This window comes from Anolis sagrei, chromosome X (assembly GCF_037176765.1).
Source record: "Anolis sagrei isolate rAnoSag1 chromosome X, rAnoSag1.mat, whole genome shotgun sequence".
Classification (NCBI taxonomy): Eukaryota; Metazoa; Chordata; class Lepidosauria; order Squamata; family Dactyloidae; genus Anolis; species Anolis sagrei.
Window position 1 is genome coordinate 22,440,211 of NC_090034.1, and position 19,420 is coordinate 22,459,630.

At 48.3% G+C, this 19,420-nt stretch overlaps 1 protein-coding gene across 1 annotated transcript in view; it reads left to right on the forward strand.

Moving 5' to 3' along the window:
- HS3ST4 (heparan sulfate-glucosamine 3-sulfotransferase 4) overlaps positions 1-13,901 on the forward strand; it is a 68,556-nt gene extending 54,655 nt beyond the window's left edge. The window contains exons 2-3 of the mRNA XM_060786429.2: positions 11,094-11,769; positions 12,785-13,901. Of these exons, the coding sequence (XP_060642412.2) occupies positions 11,094-11,733 (640 nt within the window). The 3' untranslated portion in view covers positions 11,734-11,769; positions 12,785-13,901. The remainder of the gene's footprint in view (positions 1-11,093; positions 11,770-12,784) is intronic.
- The last annotated feature ends 5,519 nt before the right edge of the window (positions 13,902-19,420 follow it).

Here is a 19,420-nt window from a genome sequence, read left to right on the forward strand (position 1 = left end):
GGCACGCTCCCTCCTTCCCTCCCTCCCTCCTTCCTTCCTTCCTTCTCTTTTCAGAAACATTGCCGGCTCCTGAGGTGGGGCCAGAACGGACTAAATGGCACAATTGAAGCAAATCAATATTTCTTGTGCGTTGGCATGAACTTCCGTCTCTGCGACTTTGTATTTCCTATGGTGGAAATATTAATACGATGGTGAGGACTCCTCTTTTCATGGGGAAAGAAGGCTACTAGGTGTTCAGAGTAGGAAGGGCCCCATCATTGTGGGCCAACATTTGGCTTCTTTTCCTGCCCAACTCTCTAATCCCTAAACCATCCCTTTCCCCATAAAGACCTCTCATACTTCATAGTGCGGCCAGATCTGCCTCTCACGTTCCTGAGAGGAGCAATAGGGAGGAAAAGCTTTGAGCTGGATAAGAAAGGGGCATCTGCAAAGAGAGAGTCATGGAGCCGCATGGGGGGAAAGAGCGTGGAATAAAAGCCAAGGAAGGTGCCGAATGGAAGAACACGATTCCAGCGCATATATACACACAAAGACAGACGCACTGCTCTCAGCTGATGCCCGAAGATGATTTTGCCCCCATCCAAAGCTCTTTAGAGGTTTAACAAAGGAAGCCAGCCAGCTTTGAAAACTCTTAACAATGGATCTCTGAGAGCCACGAGGCTCTTGATCTCAAGGTGCCTGGAGCATCGCAGCGGATTTGAGGTCAAGTGCTCACAAATACCACAAACACACCCTGTCCTGGGCCCATCACCACCCATCTCTTCTGCCTCCCATCCCTTTGGGAAGCCCCTTTCCCACTCCTGATTGTGATGGCTGTCAGTTCCCACACTTGCCTCTTTGCCTTCCTCCTCTGTACAATTTCCATGGCTAAAGTTTGGCAGTCGGCGGGCACATGCATTGCAAATCACAATGCTTTGTTTGAAAATGTTGAAAGCTTTTTGTTTCAAGATTGTTCTGAGGACACACTTCAGTGGTGCAGCAAAATGGTAGGAGTCAATCAAAAGGGAGTCTGCTGAAGTCTTTGGCTCGTTGTGCTTCTCTCTGAACCTGACAGGCTCAGAGGGACCTCCATAGAACGGCAGAGGGCAGTTTCCACCCAATTTGGAGGAGCAAATTTGGGGCCGGATTCCTTCCAAGGAGAATTATATATCTAAAAGCACGGGGAGGGGCAGCCCATACAAGGAGGGCACTGTGCTGGAAGCCCTTGGCTACCAGTGGCCCATGCAACACACCCCAGTTTCCCTATAGACACCTTTTTCCAAATCTATGTTCCAGTTGCTGTAGCAACTTAGGCCTTCCTTTCCCTTCTTTTCCTTCTTCTGCCTTTTCTGATCCTATCAGTTTGCAGCTGATGTTAGCACCTTGGTTGTTATGGTAACGCTTTCCAACACACTCCATTGACATGTACATGGGTGTGTGTGTGTATGCGTGTGCATGAGAAGCGGCCATTGTGCTTTGTGGCACATCGCTCTTTCAGGTGAGCAAGAAAGAGTCTTGCAAAGGGAAGCTCCTCTTTGGGGGTTTTGGATGGAGGCTGAAGCCCCCCCCCCCCCAAGGGCTCCTGCCGCGTCTGAGGGTCAGCTGCATGGTGCGCTTCCCTCCAAGAGCTCTGGGGTGCATTAATGGTGGTGAGTGCAGCTGCCCTCTGATGTTTTGGGGAACAGAGAGGTGGATGCCTTCCTTGCAAGTGGGTCACGCAGGAGGACTAGAGCCCCCAGTGACACAATGGGTTAAACCATTGTGCCGACAGGACTGAAGACCAACAGGCTGGATTGTGTCCAGACGAGGGCAACTAAAGTGATCAAGGGTCTGGAGAACAAGCCCTATGAGGAGTGGCTTAAGGAGCTGGGCATGTTCAGCCTGAAAAAGAAAGCTGAGAGGAGACATGATAACCATGTATAAGTATGTGAGAGGAAGTCATAGGAAGGAGAGAGCAAACTTGTTTTCTGCTACCCTGGAGACTAGGACATGGAAGAATGGTTTCAAACTACAAGAAAGGAGATTCTATCTGAACATGAGGAAGAACTTTCTGATTGTGAAAGCTGTTCACCAGTGGAACTCTCTGCCCCAGAGTGTGGTGGAAGCTCCTTCTTTGGAGGCTTTTAAACAGAGGCTGGATGGCCATGTCAGCGGTGCTTTGAATGCAATTTTCCTGCTTCTTGGCAGGGGGTTGGACTGGATGGCCCATGGGGTCTATTCTAACTCTATGATTCTAGAGGTTCAACTCCGGGGAGAGTGCGAATGAGCTCCCTCTGAGAGGAGCCTTCCATAAGGATGGTAAAACACCAAAACATCTGGGCATCCCCTGGGCAATGTTCTTGCAGACAGCCAATTTCTCACACCAGAAGAGACTTGCAGTTTCTCAAGTGCAACAATGCAGGAGGAGACTTCCAGTTGAATACTTTCTTGCAATGCTGTCCCTGAGACTCCGGCCACTGGCCAGTGGCTTCTTCTCTCAGCCCCAGAAACAGAGAGGAGGGTCCCCTCAGAATGGGATGGCTCGAGAAATATGCTGCCTACCGGGGGCAAAAATACACCATATCACTCAGAGGCTCACCAGGCTCCTCAAGCCCTATCACCGTCCTCCCCTCATGTTGATTCATGTAGGAACCAATGATACTGCAAGGCATACATTTCAAAAGATCACAAATGATTTTCGAGCTCTAGGAACAAAGCTAAAAGAATGTAATGTACAGGTGGTCTTTTCATCCCTCCTCCCTGTTGTAAGACACGGACCCACAAGAGCCAGAAAAATAGTACAGGTCAATGACTGGCTTAGAAAATGGTGTCAGGAGGAACGCTTTGGCTTCCTCGACCATGGCCTGCTTTTCCAGGAGGATGGCCTACTGGCAAGGGATGGGGTGCATCTCACACAAGTAGGAAAACACCTTTTTGCTCACAGACTCGCAAACCTCATTAGACGCACTTTAAACTAGGTCCACCGGGGCAGGGGGACAACAGCCTTGCGAACACTACTTTACCCATAATGTCTGGGAATCGCCAGAAGGCTAAACGGAGGGCTGCACAAACACAACAAGGACCAAGGACCAAAAGCACAATAATCCCAATTAAACAGCTCAAGGGAAGATCCCAGGGGCTCACATGTCTTTACACTAATGCACAGAGCATGGGAAATAAACAAGACGAACTCCAACTTTTAGCACAACACCACAAATATGATATCATAGGGATCACTGAAACCTGGTGGGATGACTCCTATCACTGGAATGTAGATATCGAGGGGTATAACCTCTTTCACAGAAACCGAACAAAGGGGAGAGGAGGCGGAGTAGCCTTATATGTCAAAAACTCTTATGCTGCAGAAGAGATTCAAGACAGCAATCTGGGAAACCAGCTTGAAATCATCTGGATAAGAATCAAGGGAACTGGGACTCAAAAAGATGTCGTTGTAGGCGTCTACTACAGACCCCCAAGCCAGGAGGAAGAACTTGATGAAGTCTTCTGCCAACAGTTGACCAAACAGGCACAGAAAAGAGATGTAGTAGTCATGGGCGATTTCAACTATCCCGATATTTGCTGGAAAACAAACTCGGCCAAGAGTACAAGGTCCAACAAATTCCTCACTTGCCTTGCAGACAATTTCATGGTCCAGAAGGTAGAAGAGGCAACAAGGGGATTGGCTACTCTTGATCTCATCCTAACAAATGCGGAAGACCTGATCGATGCGGTCGAAGTGGTAGGATCCTTAGGGGCAAGTGACCATGTGCTCCTGCAATTTGAGGTACAAAGGAAGGCCGAAACTAAGACAAGTCAAACCCGCATTCTGGACTTTAGGAGAGCTGATTTCCAAAAAATGAAGGAAACACTGAGCAGCATTCCGTGGACACAGATACTAAAAGACAAGGGAGTTACGGATGGATGGGAATTTCTCAAGAGTGAAATACTCAAGACGCAATTGCAAACCGTGCCAACAAAGAGAAAAAATAGGACAAGTGCAAAGAAGCCAGAATGGATGTCCAAAGAACTTCTAACTGTGCTAAGACACAAAAGAGACATGCACAAGAAGTGGAAAAAGGGAGAAATCACCAAAGAAGAATTCAAACAAATAGCAAACACCTGTAGGGAAAAGGTCCGCAAGGCTAAAGCAAAAAACGAGCTCAGACTTGCCAGGGACATTAAAAACAATAAAAAAGGCTTCTATTCTTATGTCAGTAGAAAAAAGGAAAAACAAGGAGGCGATAGGACCTCTTCGCGGAGAAGATGGGGCAATGCTGACAGGGGATAGGGAAAAGGCAGAACTACTTAATGCCTTCTTTGCCTCGGTCTTCTCACAAAAAGAGAGTCTTCAACCTCAGCAAGATGGAGTGGATGAGGGATTGGAGGACATCCAACCCCAAATTGGGAAAGAAGTCGTCCAGGAATACCTGGCCGCTCTTAATGAGTTCAAGTCCCCAGGGCCAGATCAACTACACCCCAGAGTATTGAAGGAACTAGCGGAAGTCATTTCGGAACCATTGGCAACCATCTTTGAGAGTTCTTGGAGAACGGGAGAAGTTCCAGCAGATTGGAGGAGGGCCAATGTGGTCCCAATCTTCAAGAAGGGAAAAAAGGATGACCCAAACAACTACCGTCCGGTCAGCCTCACGTCGATACCGGGCAAGATTCTGGAAAAGATTGTTAAGGAAGCGGTCTGCAAACACTTAGAAACAAATGCAGTCATCGCTAATAGTCAACATGGATTTATCAAAAACAAGTCATGCCAGACTAATCTGATCTCTTTCTTCGATAGAGCTACAAGCTGGGTAGATGCGGGGAATGTCGTGGATGTAGCGTACCTGGATTTCAGTAAGGCCTTCGACAAGGTCCCCCATGACCTTCTGGCAAGGAAACTAGTCCAATGTGGGCTAGGCAAAACTACGGTGAGGTGGATCTGTAATTGGTTAAGTGGACGAACACAGAGAGTGCTCACTAATGCTTCCTCTTCATTTTGGAAAGAAGTGACAAGTGGAGTGCCGCAGGGTTCCGTCCTGGGCCCGGTCCTGTTCAACATCTTTATTAATGACTTAGATGAAGGGCTAGAAGGCATGATCATCAAGTTTGCAGATGACACCAAATTGGGAGGGATAGCCAATAGTCCAGAGGACAGGAGCAGAATTCAAAACGATCTTGACAGATTAGAGAGATGGGCCAAAACTAACAAAATGAAGTTCAACAGTGACAAATGTAAGATACTCCACTTTGGCAGAAAAAATGAAATGCAAAGATACAGAATGGGGGATGCCTGGCTCGAGAGCAGTACGTGTGAAAAAGATCTTGGAGTCCTCGTGGACAACAAGTTAAACATGAGCCAACAATGTGATGTGGCGGCAAAAAAAGCCAATGGGATTTTGGCCTGCATCAATAGGAGCATAGTGTCTAGATCTAAGGAAGTAATGCTACCCCTCTATTCTGCTTTGGTTAGACCACATCTGGAATATTGTGTCCAATTCTGGGCACCACAATTCAAGAGAGATATTGACAAGCTGGAATGTGTCCAGAGGAGGGCGACTACAATGATCAAGGGTCTGGAGAACAAGCCCTATGAGGAGCGGCTTAGGGAACTGGGCATGTTTAGCCTGAAGAAGAGAAGGCTGAGAGGGGATATGATAGCCATGTATAAATATGTGAGAGGAAGCCACAGGGAGGAGGGAGCAAGCTTGTTTTCTGCTTCCCTGGAGACTAGGACGCGGAACAATGGCTTCAAACTACAAGAGAGGAGATTCCATCTGAACATTAGGAAGAACTTCCTGACTGTGAGAGCCATTCAGCAGTGGAACTCTCTGCCCCGGAGTGTGGTGGAGGCTCCTTCTTTGGAAGCTTTTAAGCAGAGGCTGGATGGCCATCTGTCAGGGGTGATTTGAATGCAATATTCCTGCTCCTTGCAGGGGGTTGGACTGGATGGCCCATGAGGTCTCTTCCAACTCTTTGATTCTATGATTCTATGAAATGGGGTGCAAAGAAAAGAAGCAGGAGCTGGAGAAAGGGGTGACAGCAGGGTTGCCTGTGTGCCGCCTGTGTATCTTTGCATTGTGCAAATATTTTGAGTTCTGCCTTTCTTCTGGCTCCTCTGTGAGATGACTCTGCCCTCTGCAGGGGCTCCTTTTCCACCCCTCCTCCTCCTCCTTCCTCTTCTTTTCCTCCTTCTTCTTTTCCCAGAATCCCAGGGGCTCATACAGTGAGCCAGATGAGAGAAGCCTCTCCTTGCCTCTGCTTGGCTGCAATGTATCAGAAGCCGCTCTGATCTCCTGTGTCATTGGGACGATCAGGTGACGGTGAGGCTGAGGGCCTCTTGGGGGCTGCAAAGGTGGCTTTGTTGTGGCAGCATCCTCATGTAGCTCAGGGAAGAGCCCTTCCCAGACACCAGACACAACCAATTCCTCCATCTATTCATTAAAGTGCAATTACACACATAAGTTCCTTTTAAAACATACATATTTCTGTTGCTAGCAGACAATCCTGCTGGTAAAGTCACACTTTGAAAGAGAATAAACAAAGTGGGCTGCAAGGAAGGAAAGAGCTTTGGAAATGAGTGGGTGGAGGAGCTAGATGGAGGAGCACAAGAGCAAGGGAGGAGACGATCCTCGAAGGGAAGGAGCCCTTTCACCTGTACAACACCAAGCCATTGTAGAGGAAAGGCCCGTAGTTGTTCTATTGGACTTCTGTCCCTACTTATTCTCAAGAGGGGATTCCAGGTCCCTTGGCTGTTGGTGGAAACCTGCCAGTTGATGTTCAGAACCTCATCATGGCCTTTATGATGTTACTGGCTGGCAGGGCCTGATGGGAACTGCAATCCAGTATCATCTGGAAGGTCACACAGTCCATTGAAGTAAATGGTCTCAGAGCGAACACCACAAGAATCCTCCTTTTGAGTCCAATCTGGGCCTGGCTGTGTTGGCTCCATGGTACATTAGTTGCTCCACAGGGCTCCACAGTCACCTACGGATCCACCAGAAAACTGATCCTGGAAGACTATCCTACTCGGCCAACGAGGAATCACCTAAGTAAGTAAGTACATTAGGTGCATCCACCTTCTTCCTCTGAGGGCCAAAGAGATGATTGGGACACTTTTTTAGTGCTTTGCAGAAACCAGAAATGATTTTTTGGTTGATGGTGGAAGACAGAAGCTGGATGGCCATCTGTCAGGGATGCTTTGAAGGCAATTTTCCTGCTTTTTGGCAGGGGGTTAGACTGGGTGGCCCATGAGATCTCTTCCAACTCTATAATTCTATGATTCTATGACTGGCACATTGAATGGCTGGGCCAGGGCTCCCTTTTCAGGATAGCTAAGTGATGGCAGAAGAGAAAGAGAAAGAAAGAAAAAGGGAAAGTCTGAAAGGGAGGGGGAGAGAGAGGAAGAAAGGGGGAGGGAAGAGGGCCCCCCATCTGGCAGATTCTCACCAGGTGTCGGACACGGACACCTTTTGTTCTCCCGAGCCTTTTTATTGCATGATTTATCTCATCCCTGCTGTTTCTCTGTAGTTATTGCTGTGTTTTGCAATATTTAGTAGCTATTGTTTTGATGTTAAACACAGATTTTCTTTATCTTTTTTGATGTGTTAACTGCCTTGGAAGCCTCTGTTGGAAACACTGGGGGGTGGAGTCCTTTAAAAATAAGTGAATGCTTCCACCAAAGTGGCACAAAAGGGCCTTTAGGACCCAGCCTTTCCATGACAGGGGTCAAGTTGAACCATGGAGAAGGCCTTGGGATGGGAGGGGGGGGGTTCCTAATGTTTGTCAAGACATTTGGTGAATCCACTCTGAGTTTTGGTCTGTACTTCAAAAGCGGTATCTATATGTTGTCAAAGGCTTTCATGGCCGGAATCACTGGGTTGCTGTGAGTTTTTTGGGATGTATGGAAATGTTCCAGTAGCATTTTCTCATGGTATTTTGCCTGAATCTGTGGTTGGCATCTACAGATGTCTGTTGTAAATGAGGCAAATGCAGTGTATGTGTGAGTGTGTGTGTGTATCTGTGGAATGTCCAGGGTTGGAGAAAGAACCCTTGTCTGCTTAAAGCAAGTGTGAATGTTTCAATTAGCCAACTTGAATAGCATTGAGTAGACATGAAGCTGCAAAGTCAACTTCCATCCTCTGATACCCTCTACAGATAACCTCACTGATTGACTTTGTAAACTTCATGGCTACTTAATGCTAATCAGATTACTAATTTCAACATTGACAGTTGCTGCAAACAAACAATGGGTTCTTTCTCCCACCCTGAACATTCCACAGATACACACACACACACATGCACCACTTGCCTCACTTCCAGCAGACCTCTGAAAATGCCAGTCACAGATGTAGGTGAAGCATCAGAAGAGAATGCTACAGGAACATGGCCATACAGCCTGAAAAACTCACAGCAACCCAGAGATATCTATAGTTTGAGGACAGAGTTCAGCCTCATGGAGATCACTTAAGAGCCGAAACCTTTTTTCCCTGTGTCAGGAACGACTTGAGAAACTGCAAGTTGCTTCTGGTATGCGAGAATTGGCCATTTGCAAGGATGTTGCCCAAGGGACACCTGGATTTTCATTGTGAGAGGCTTCCCTCATGTCCCCGCATACGGAGCTGGAGCTGACAGAGGGAGCTCATCCATGCTCTCTCCAGATTCGAACCTCCTACCTACTGGTCTTTAGCACAAGGGTTTAACACACTGCACCACCGGGGGCTTTAGAGTTGGAAGTAAAACCCAGAAAGAGAACTGATTTGCATTTGAATGGATCTCTCCATGTCTTTGGTGGCTGGAGTTCAGCACCTTGGAGAGCTCCCCAGAACTCCAAGTTTGTCTGCCTTTTAGAAGAACTCTCCCAGGTCCTGAGACCCAATTCCTAAACTCAGCAACATGGAAGAGGACCCCAGGGACCCCAGTAATCTCCTCCCCTCCATGTAGCCCCCGTCCCAAATAAGAAGGGCTTTGTTGGGTGGTGTTTTGGTATCCGTTCCTCTCCAGGAGCAGCAGATGGGGAGCCGGATGATGTTCCTTTGCAAAGCCCTTTATGAGCCGTGTTTAAGGTTGGTTAAAGCCCCCCGGGGAATTAGCGCAATATGCACCCATTACGGTGCGGCAGCTGCTGCCGGGCTCCTGCCGTTGCTTATTCAAAGGGATTGGAGGCCACGCTTTGGTGGCAGGGCTTTGGAGAGATTAAAATTATTTTCAGCATTAAGCACAACATTTCAATGTTAATGCTCTCGGTCTTGAATATGGATTCGGAGACCAGAAAGAGATTTACAAGACATTACAGCGATGCAAATTCCACCAGAAAGTGGGTTCCCCCTCTCCCTCTCCCCCTGCTTCCTTTCTTTCTTTTCTGTTGAGCAAATTCAACAAGAGATTTGACTCCGGGGCTTACAGCAAATAGACTTTGGTTTTCATGCAGATTGCTGCCTTTAATGGTGGGCCGGCTCAATCCCCTTAGATTCCTCACCCAGCTGCCTGGGATGCATATGCGGAGGGCACTGCCATTGAGAAAAGCCAGGCAATTACGGAGGCAGAACATGAGACGCGCAAGCCAGGAGAATGAGGCGGGATGGGGGTCCCTTTCCTTTGGGTCTCGAGTTTTTGTTTTTGTTTTGTGTGTGTGTGTGTGTGTGTCAGAAGTGACTTGAGAAATTCGAAGTCGCTTCTGGTGTGAGAAAATTGGCCATCTGCAAGGACATTGTCCAGGGGATGCCTTGATGTTTTGATGTTTTTACCATCCTTATGGGAGGCTTCTCTCATGTTCCTGCATGGAGAGCTGAAGCTGACAGAGGGAGCTCATCTGTGCTCTCCCCGGATTTGAACCTAGACCTCTCAATCTTCACTCCTGCCAGCACAAGGATATAAACCACTGCACTACCAGGGGCTCCTGGGTCTCCGGTGGGAGCAGAGGGTTTCCCCTCTTTGTAGGATGCCACCCAGAGACCCTTACCCACTCCTTTGGAAACCCTTGGCATTGATCTCTGCAGGCCAGAAAACTCTTCCCTCTCCTTGTTTTTTTTTTTTTTTTCCATTTGGGACAATGCTGTAATGAGAACCAATGCAGGGCTAAGTTGAGTACTGGACTAAGGTACAAGTTCCTGCTCAGCAATGGAAACCTACTGGGCAAGGCACACTGTCTCATCGTCAGAGGAGGCAAAGGCAACTATTTCTGGGCAGTTCTTGTCAGGAAAGCCCCATGAGAGGGTTACCTTAGGTTTGCCATAAGTCAGAATTGACATGAAGGCTGGGAATTACAATAGCCCTGTTCCCAGGAAGAGAAACAAGCACAAGGTTAGGCTATGCATGCAATAGGTGAAAGGATAAACAGGATAATCTGGGTTTGAAGGTGCAACAAAATGTAGCGGGATGGAAGTTGATTTCCATGGGCCACAGTAAGGGAGGGGCAGCTGGACTCTGGGGGTCCCACCAAGACCCCGCAAGGAGGGGTCCAAAGGGTCCCTGTGTGGCTCCTTCCTCAGTGGCTACTGAGGCCGTCTCACTTGCCGCTGGTTCCAAAGCCCAAGGGGCAGAAGAACCTTCCTCCTTCGCTCCTTCCCAGCTTCTCCTCCTCCTTCCTCCTGGCAAAGGAAGGAAGGAAACGCTTCTTGCCTGGGAACCTCAAAACCCGCCGGCAGTTAATTATTGACGGAGCGTGTGAATTAGAGATAAAAGAAAAGTCATCCCTCCTTGCGCACAAGATAGTAAATAAATTTAATTATAGGACAAGAGGCAAGGGATCTCTCTCTCTCTCTCTCTCTCTGTATTAAGTTTTATTAGCGGAGACATTTAAAAGCATGTCATCATAACAAAAAGGGCTTGTGTAATCCTAAACGTACCACTTTGGTACAAGGCTCCAAAGTGAATAGACTTAATTGAGCAGATGGCGGCCTGCTCAGGCAGGTATGGGACAGGTTTATTGTCAATTAACTTTTGACTACATATGCTTTTGGCAAACGGGCAGTGTAGCGGCTCCCAGGGACCAGTGTTAATGCCCACAAGGTGACCGGGGCCAGGTGGCATATGGCAATGGTGGCCTGAAAGCCCTGCCAGGGTTTCTGTGACACTCAGCCAAAGCTGGCCCATTGGGGAGACAAAGGGAATCTGCAGTCTCTGACCAATCTCTCTGTCTACAGGGACTTGATGCCCAGGACGGTGGAGGGGCAGCTGACCATGGAGAAGACCCCCAGCTACTTTGTCACCAGTGAGGCTCCCCAGCGCATCCATGCCATGGCCAAGGACACCAAGCTGGTGGTGGTGGTGCGGGACCCTGTCACGCGGGCCATCTCGGACTACACACAGACCCTCTCCAAGAAGCCTGAGATCCCCACCTTTGAGGTGCTGGCCTTCAAGAACCGGACCCTGGGTCTCATCGATGCCTCCTGGAGTGCAATCCGCATTGGGATCTATGCCCTGCACCTAGAGAGCTGGCTGCAGTACTTCCCGCTCTCCCAGATCCACTTTGTCAGCGGCGAGCAGCTAATCTCTGACCCAGCTGGAGAGATGGCCAAGGTGCAGGACTTCCTGGGCCTGAAGCGCGTGGTTACCCAGGCCTACTTCCACTTCAACAGCACCAAGGGCTTCCCCTGCCTCCGGCGGCCCGAGGACAGTGCCTCTGCTCCCCGCTGCCTGGGCAAATCCAAGGGTCGGACCCACCCCAAGATTGACCCTGAGGTCATCCGGCGCCTACGCAAGTTCTACAAGCCCTTCAACGTCATGTTCTACCAAATGACCGGCCAGGATTTCCAGTGGGAGCAGGAAGACGGCGAGAAGTGAGGACCTCCAGGCTGCAAAGGAGACTCCTCTCCAGAGGTAAGACCTTTGGACACTTCCCAAATCATCCCCACTGGGGATCCAGGAGGAGAGACAGGGCTTCAGAAGACCCAAGGCTGGCTGGCCTTTTATTAAACTCTGTTTCCATTCTTGTTGTTTCTGTTCTCAGTTTCCCTAAAGGCAGACTAGAAAGCCATACCCACCTCTGTCCATTTGGGTGCTATCCTCAGGTTGGGACCCAAGCAGAACTCTACTGCTACCTGTTCCTATCTCTCTTGGCCCAGTCTAATTTTGGGCAACTACGGCCCCCTTTTTCTCATCCAGAACCACAGAGGCGCAAAGAGCATCCATCATCCTCAGAAGACTCAATGCCGGAAATGCCACCAAAATCCAGTAACAAGGCAGCCCTCCCCCCACAATGGTGTGGGGAGGGGTCTCTTGTTCCCCGTTTGGGGGGGGGCTCTCCACCAGGCGTGGGGCGCTAAATGCATTTGTCAAATATGGCAGGAGGCCGGCCGCAGGGCAGGAGCGTTTGTTTCCGCCGAAGTAAATGTCAGCTCCTATTAGCTCAATTAGGTGTAAAGCCAGGCTCTGACATAAAACACTCTCCTTCTCCCCCCCACAACGGCCCCCTCCCCACTTTCACAGAATTATTACTACATGAAAATTGGAAGTATGCACCAGGGCTGGCTTTAAATTGTTTCACATGTTATTAAACTGTCATTTCCTTTGCTTAAATGAGAACCACGTTATGAAGTTTAATTCACAATGATTAATGAATCCAGGTGGAGGAGGGTTTTTTTTTAAAGGAAATAATTGCCAATGGCAAGGCTCCGTGTTGAGTCCAAGGTTTCCTTGGGAAAAGAGTCCATTTGGCTTCAGCCAAGGAGAGAGGAGACCCAGGCTTGCCAAGGGAGGGGACCCCCCGAGTGCCATGTTGATGCCCCCAATGCATGGGTCCACGGGGAAAGGGTGGGAGCCATGCAACAAAGGGGGGCTGTGAGGTCTCTTCTATTTCTCCTCCACCTCAGCTGCCTCTCTCTTTCCCTTCCAGGGATTCCCCCAAAGAAGGGGAAGGGGTCCTTCCTCCTGACCCAGGATCCAGGACCACGATGCTTCTGCTGCCATGATTGAGGGGTTGTTTTCTTGAAGGATTGTGGTTGCCAAGGGGGCAAAGGACATCTCCCCCACTGACCCTTGATCCCCTGCCTGCCTCCTTCCTTGGACCCTGGAGCCAGAGGGCAAAGCCAAGGGAAGGGCTCTATGGTAGAGCTGAGCCCCAGCGAATGAGAAGAGGAGGAAGGAGAAGCAAGGCCCTTTGGGGCCATGACCCACTCCGTGCTGCTATCAGTGGGAGTGAGGAAGATGAAGGAAGGGAGAGGAAGAAGAGCCAAGCCATTTCACCCATCCTGCTGCTGCACCATATTTTCAGAGGTTTATTTTTGATACGGGTTGAACTCTGGACATGGGAAGCAAGGCTCTGGAAACCAAAGGGGTCTCTCCAATGCAGTCCCTGCTCAGTGCCAAGGGACACCCTGAATCCCTCCATCCTGATTTGCCTCCCTAACACAAAGTGTGGAGCTGGTGTGCCGATCTCTTGCCCTCTAAATGGTAGGAACCGGCCCCTGTTCCAGGAGGCGGGAGACTCCTCCATCCAGAGAGAAGCCAAGCAGCTCCCCCATAGCAAGACCCGCGGAGCATGGGGTGCATTGACCCCCCCCCCGGGACCCCCGCCCATTTCTGACCCCTTCCCACAGTGTCCCACTTGCTGCTTTTGTGCCCCAAGGACCCTGCCGGTCTTTGGAAGAAGTCATCGTCTCAGAAAGCATTCGGCTAGATTTTGTTTTGCGCCTCCCCTCTCTTTAAATGTCAGCACTCTCAGCACGCAGGAGATTGAATTTTTATATTTGATTTCAATTAGCAAAGCATAAATTATATTTAATTTTCTACACACAGAGACCGGATGAGTCATTGTCCTGGAAAGCCAGGGATATTATTATTATTGTTGTTCAGAGACTGACAATGGAAAGGAGTTCTGGGGCTTTGGGCTCAGTGGCCGGGAGGGGAAAGGGGGCCTCCATCTACACCCCGGATCCAGAGGGAGAGGCGAAGGATGGAAGCGCAGGCCGAGGAGACAAACCACACAGAAACAATAAAAACTCCTAACAGCAGCGGCTGCAGACTGACTCCCTTCTCTTTGTTTGTTGAGATGCGAATCAAGGAAGAGGACAAGGAATAAATTGGGCAGACCCAAGATTAGCTAGCAGGGGCACCATTTCCACCCCAAAGTGCAAGCTGATAGGGAGCCATGAAGGAGGAGCTCCTCCGCAGCCCTCTTGCTTGCTGGCGCAGTGGGTTTAAACCCTTGGGCCAGCAGGACTAAAGACTGACAGGTTGAAGATTTGAATCTGGGGAGAGCACAATGAGCTCCCTCTGTCAGCTCCAGCTCCCCATGTGGGGTCTGAGAGCAGCCTCCTATAAGGATGGTAACACATCAAAAACATCTGAGTGTCCCCTGGGCAAACATCCTTGCAGACAGCCAATTCTCCCACACCAGAAGGGATTTGCAGTTTCTCAGGTTGCTCCTGACATGGAAAAAGAAATTCAGTGGGAGGTAAAGCTGTTTCCCCTCCTTTAATGGCCCCAATTTATAATGGAGCCAAAAAGTGGAGATTCAGCCAGTCCTGGCCTCCTGTTGTTGAAGGCTTTCATAGCCGAAATCATTGGGTTGCTGTGAGTTTTTTGGGCTTTATAGCCATGTTCCAGCAGCATTCTCTCCTGATGCTTCACCTGCATATGTGGCTAATGGCATTTTCAGAGGTTCTGTTGGCAGTGAAGCAAGTGGAGTGTATATAATTGGAGTGTGGAAGGTTCATGGGAGGGTCCTTGTCTGTTTAAAGAATCCTTGTCTGTTTAAAGCAAGTGTGAGTGTTGTAATTAGCAATCTTGAATAGCATTGAGTGACCTTGCAGCTGCAAAGTCAATCGGTGAGGGTATCTACATAGAGGTCTCTGTTGTTGCCTGGAGGCATCCTCTGTTTGGGAGGATAGATAGATAGATAGATAGAGATATATATTTATGTTCTCCCCCCCCCCCTTCTTCACTGCCAACAGAAAGAGTCCCCGATGGCGCAGTGGGTCAAACCCTTGTGCCAGCAGTACTGAAGACCAACAGGTTGAAGGTTCGAATCCAGGGAGAGCATGGATGGGCTCTCTCTGTCATTTCCCGCTCTCCATGTGGGGACATGAGAGAAGCCTCTCACAAGGATGGTAAAACTTAAAAACATCAGAACATCCCCTGGGCAATGTCTTTTCAGACGGCAAATTCTCTCACACCAGAAGCAACTTGCAGCTTCTCAAGTCACTCCTGACACAAAACAAAAACCTGCCAACAGTACCTGTGAAGATACTTGCCACAGATGCAGGTGAAACATCAGGAGAGAATGCTACTGGAACATAGCATAAAACCCAAAAAACTGAGAACTATCCAGTCCTGGCCTTCTCAAGCCTTCTCTGAGTTGCCAAAGTTGCCACCATTAAACAAAGGTTTAGAGGGCCACTTTCTTCCCCTTCCGCATTGATCCTTATCTCTGATTAGCGCTGGATGGAGAGAAGAGCCTCCCTTTCGGGGTCCGTTTTTCAGCAAAGAGCAGCAAAGGCTCCCACTTCAAAGCTGTCCTTATGAAAGAAAGGAGAGTGCTGGGCAGGGTTCATGTGCGGATATGAATGTGTGCGTGTGTGTTGGTGGGATATGGAATGATGATGGAGATGTGGATGCATTTGGAAGAGGTTTTATTTTATTGTAATTTTCTGTTTGGGCTTGGCCTCATGTAAGCCGCTCCGAGTCCCCATTGGGGAGCTGGTGGCGGTCTATAAATAAAGATTATTATTATTATTATTATTATTATTATTATTATTATTATTATTATTACAAAGAACAGGCCACCTGATCTCTGCCCAGGCCTAATGCATGTATACCACTCCCCATGGCTTCTGGGTAGCTGTCCAGCTTCTGAGCGTGCCCTCTCCACATAATCTAGGTCCACCCACCTTCTGTTCTTCCACAGTAGAACAGCCAAAGAAGCATTCTGCCCCTAACTGTGGTTTGTGAAGCCAGACATCAAGGTCAACCCAAGAGGTCCAATTGTGGTTTGCAAAAACTCCATCTAACTGGGCTTTGGAATGAGACAGTCTTATGGGTCGGGAACTGACATTGGTTCAGACACAGGAACCATCTGCCCCCAACCTGATGCAATGCCCAAAGTCAGGTCTGGTATTTCTGACTTGCCTTCAGCTCCTGGTTCAAATTGAAGGCTTAAGCAGCTGAGGGGGAAAAGGAAAGGGCCTGAGGTTAGAAATGGTGGGAGTTGACTTCCAAAACACCTGGAGGGGCCAAGTTTGCCCATGTCTAACCCTTTCCAACCCTCTGCCATGCAGGAAAAGCACAATCAAGCTCCCCCTGACTGTTCAGAAGCACTTGTGAGTTGGAAACTTCAGCTCCTGATCTCTCACATATGAACACATTTTTTGAAATGGGGAGGGCAAATCCGCATTTGGTCAGCACATGTTCCAGTCCTGTTAGATTGGGAGCATTTTATTGCGTAGCCCCATGCTGTCGTGTCACCTGATAAAAGCAACTGAGTGGTGGGGTTTTTATTTTTTTTCCTAATCAACAAAACGAAGACGTAGTGAACTATAAAATTGCTAATTATTTTCTAGTAAATTTGCTCCAGAATAAGTTGAGACACCAATTACAGGCGCCATTAGGCACCATTAGCAGAGGGCGTTGCCGAGGCGGGCAGCAAAGAAAGAAAGGAAGGAAAGCAAGTAAAAAAGGGGGGACTGGGGCTGAGACGTTGTGTTCAGAAAAACATCTCATTCTTCATCCCCAACAAACCCTCCGCCAGATGCTTAAAGAGTCATCAAATCATCACTTAAAGAGCAAATTATGACAGAGACTTTGTTTTCTTTCTCTGGAAGGAAGAAATGACATCTGAGCTCATTGAGACAGGAAGCAGACCCACTTCTCAGAGCAAATATCATCAGTTACATTGAAAGCTTCATTGGGAAGAAGAGCATTTGCAGCTGTGCAAAGGGTTGCCCAACAAGGCCAAAAGAAAGAGGAAGAAATACAGGGTTAGTCAAAATGCATAGGCCAATAAGCCATTCAATTGAATGGCTTATTGGCCTATGCATTTTGACTAACCCTGTACTTCTGCTTGGCTTCAATGGTATTGAGAGAGGACTAAGGGCCATGGCTCTTGGATCTCAGAATCCAGGCAAGGCCAGTTCAAGACCCATGGCCCTTTGGATGCGCTTGGATCTCAGAATCCCCAACAAGGCCAATATGTGCTCCTCCATTCCATTATTATGCCTCTTTTCTCCTGAAGTACTATGAAGTAACCTTGTAGAAGAGCAGACACTTTTGAGGATGGGAGAGGCATTACTATTATTATTATATCCAGCCATCATCATCATCATCAGTATTATTATTAGATACACAACAGAATTTGTACACAGCAAACAAGATCACTATGCTGGCTATTGTATTGGATCACACACTGGGCACTTTCTAAGTGTCTAGGACTATGTGATGTACTAGTGACTAATGTGTGTAGATCTGAGTAGGGTGGCCTTTTGCAGTTAACAGATGGTGATTTTGTCAGCGCCGATTGTTTTCAAGTGTTGGCCAAGGTGTTTAGGCGCTGCACCAGTGTGCCGATCACTACTGGGACCACCTTTACTGGCATGTGCCAGAGTCTTTGCAGTTTGATCTTTAAAACATTATTATTATTATTATTATTAGTAGTAGTAGTAGTAGTAGTAGTAAATTATTATTATTATTATTATTATTATTATTATTATTATTGAGCCCCTGGTGGCACAATGGGTTAGACCCTTGTGCTGGCAGGACTGAAGACCGACAGGTTGGAGGTTCAAATCTGGGGAGAGCACGGATGTGCTCCCTCTGTCTGCTCCAGTTCCTTATGTGGGGACATGAGAGAAGCCTCCTACAAAGATGATAAAACATCAAAAACATCCAGGTGTCCCCTGGGCAATATCCTTTCAGGCGGCCAATTATCTCACCCTAGAAGTGACTTGCAGTTTCTCAAGTTGCTTCTGACACGCAAAAATTATTATTATTATTATTATTATTATTATTATTATTAATGATTAATAACAATTGTTATTATGCATGGCTGGGCATTGGACTAGATGGCCAATGTGTTTGCTTCCTACCCTATGATTCTATCGTCGTCATCATAATCATTTCTATCCTACCTTTCTCCTCATAGGGACTCAAATAACTAATAGGACATCCAATAGGACAACTGATCATCCTGGCAAGGAGAGGCCAGGATTCTGGGATCTGCAGTCTAGGAAACTACCTTCACAAAGCTCTGGCTGGGTGAGAGGCACAGATCTCTTCCCCTGATGCTGTTAGCTCTTGAAATGAACAAATCTGATTTTATGTAAAACACCCTATCCATTTGCACTCGCTCCCTCCCCACCCCCAGGAGACACTTTTTGGCACAAGCTAATTCCAGTTTAGTCTTTCCCCTTTTTTTAATATATAAAAAATATGTTATGGAACAGTGATTCTCTTGAATTAATTAACTTGCAGCTCTTGGTTGATGCAGCTTCCCTGCAGATGTTACTTTCTGGAGGTGAAACGTTTCCGCAGAAAGCTGCTAATGCAAAGCGGGAGGCCTCCGCTCAGGACCCCACCCCCCTTGCCTGCCTTGTGAGGCCACACTCCACAATGATCCCTGTCATTGTGTGTGTGTTTGTGTGTTTCTCCTGAAAAGGGCTTTAATCTGTCAGGGTTGCTTTGATTGTGCTTTTCCTGGATGGCAGGGGGTTGGACTAGGTGGCCCATGTGGTCTCTTCCAACTCTTTTATTCTATGATTCTATTATGTTTAATGCCCTGTGGACCCTCTTTCCCTTGCCACCTCTCCCCTGCCCAGTGTGAGCTGATCATCCACATCTCTGCAGTTCCATCAGTGAAGGCTATACTGCCAACATCTCTAGCGACCAAGGTGGGATGGACTAGATGACCTTTGTGGTCGGTCTCTTCCCAGAATAAATCATTTCAAGGAGAGGGCAAATAGGCACCTTGGGAGTCTCAAGGGACAGTCACTACACTCACATCAGCACCGCTTCTGCCTTCAGAGTACCTGCCAAGTGCCCTCGCTTTGTCAGAAGAGCACGCCCTCCGCTGGAGGAAATACCTTCTGCCATGATATGCAATTCAAATCCTCCTGAATCTCAACCAAGAGTGGAGAGTCTTCCTGGAAAGGTCAGGGAAAGGGGCGGGTGGAATTGCATCAAGGCGAGAGACAGAGGCTCGAGGAGCGCATCTCCTGGCTTCGGGTCTGCAATGCGGTGCCCCCAACTGCCTGGCCCCACTTCATTACCTTTGCCAAAGAGCTGGCCCAGAGGACAAGATCACAGGGGCAGCCATAAAGGCAGCCAACCTTTCAACTTTAGTTGGGTTTCCTGCCACTTTTTAGAAAATCATTCTTATGCAACCGATTGTTCCCTGTCTGCTGCCGGGGAGGAGGGATCAGTCTGTTACAGACAGTGTGCCAAGAGTACTTCCAGGTGGCCAGTGGTGAAAGCCTCAGTGGCCAAGGAGGAGGCTAAGCCTTTCTGTGCCAAAATGGACATGCTGGTCCCAGGCCTCAGC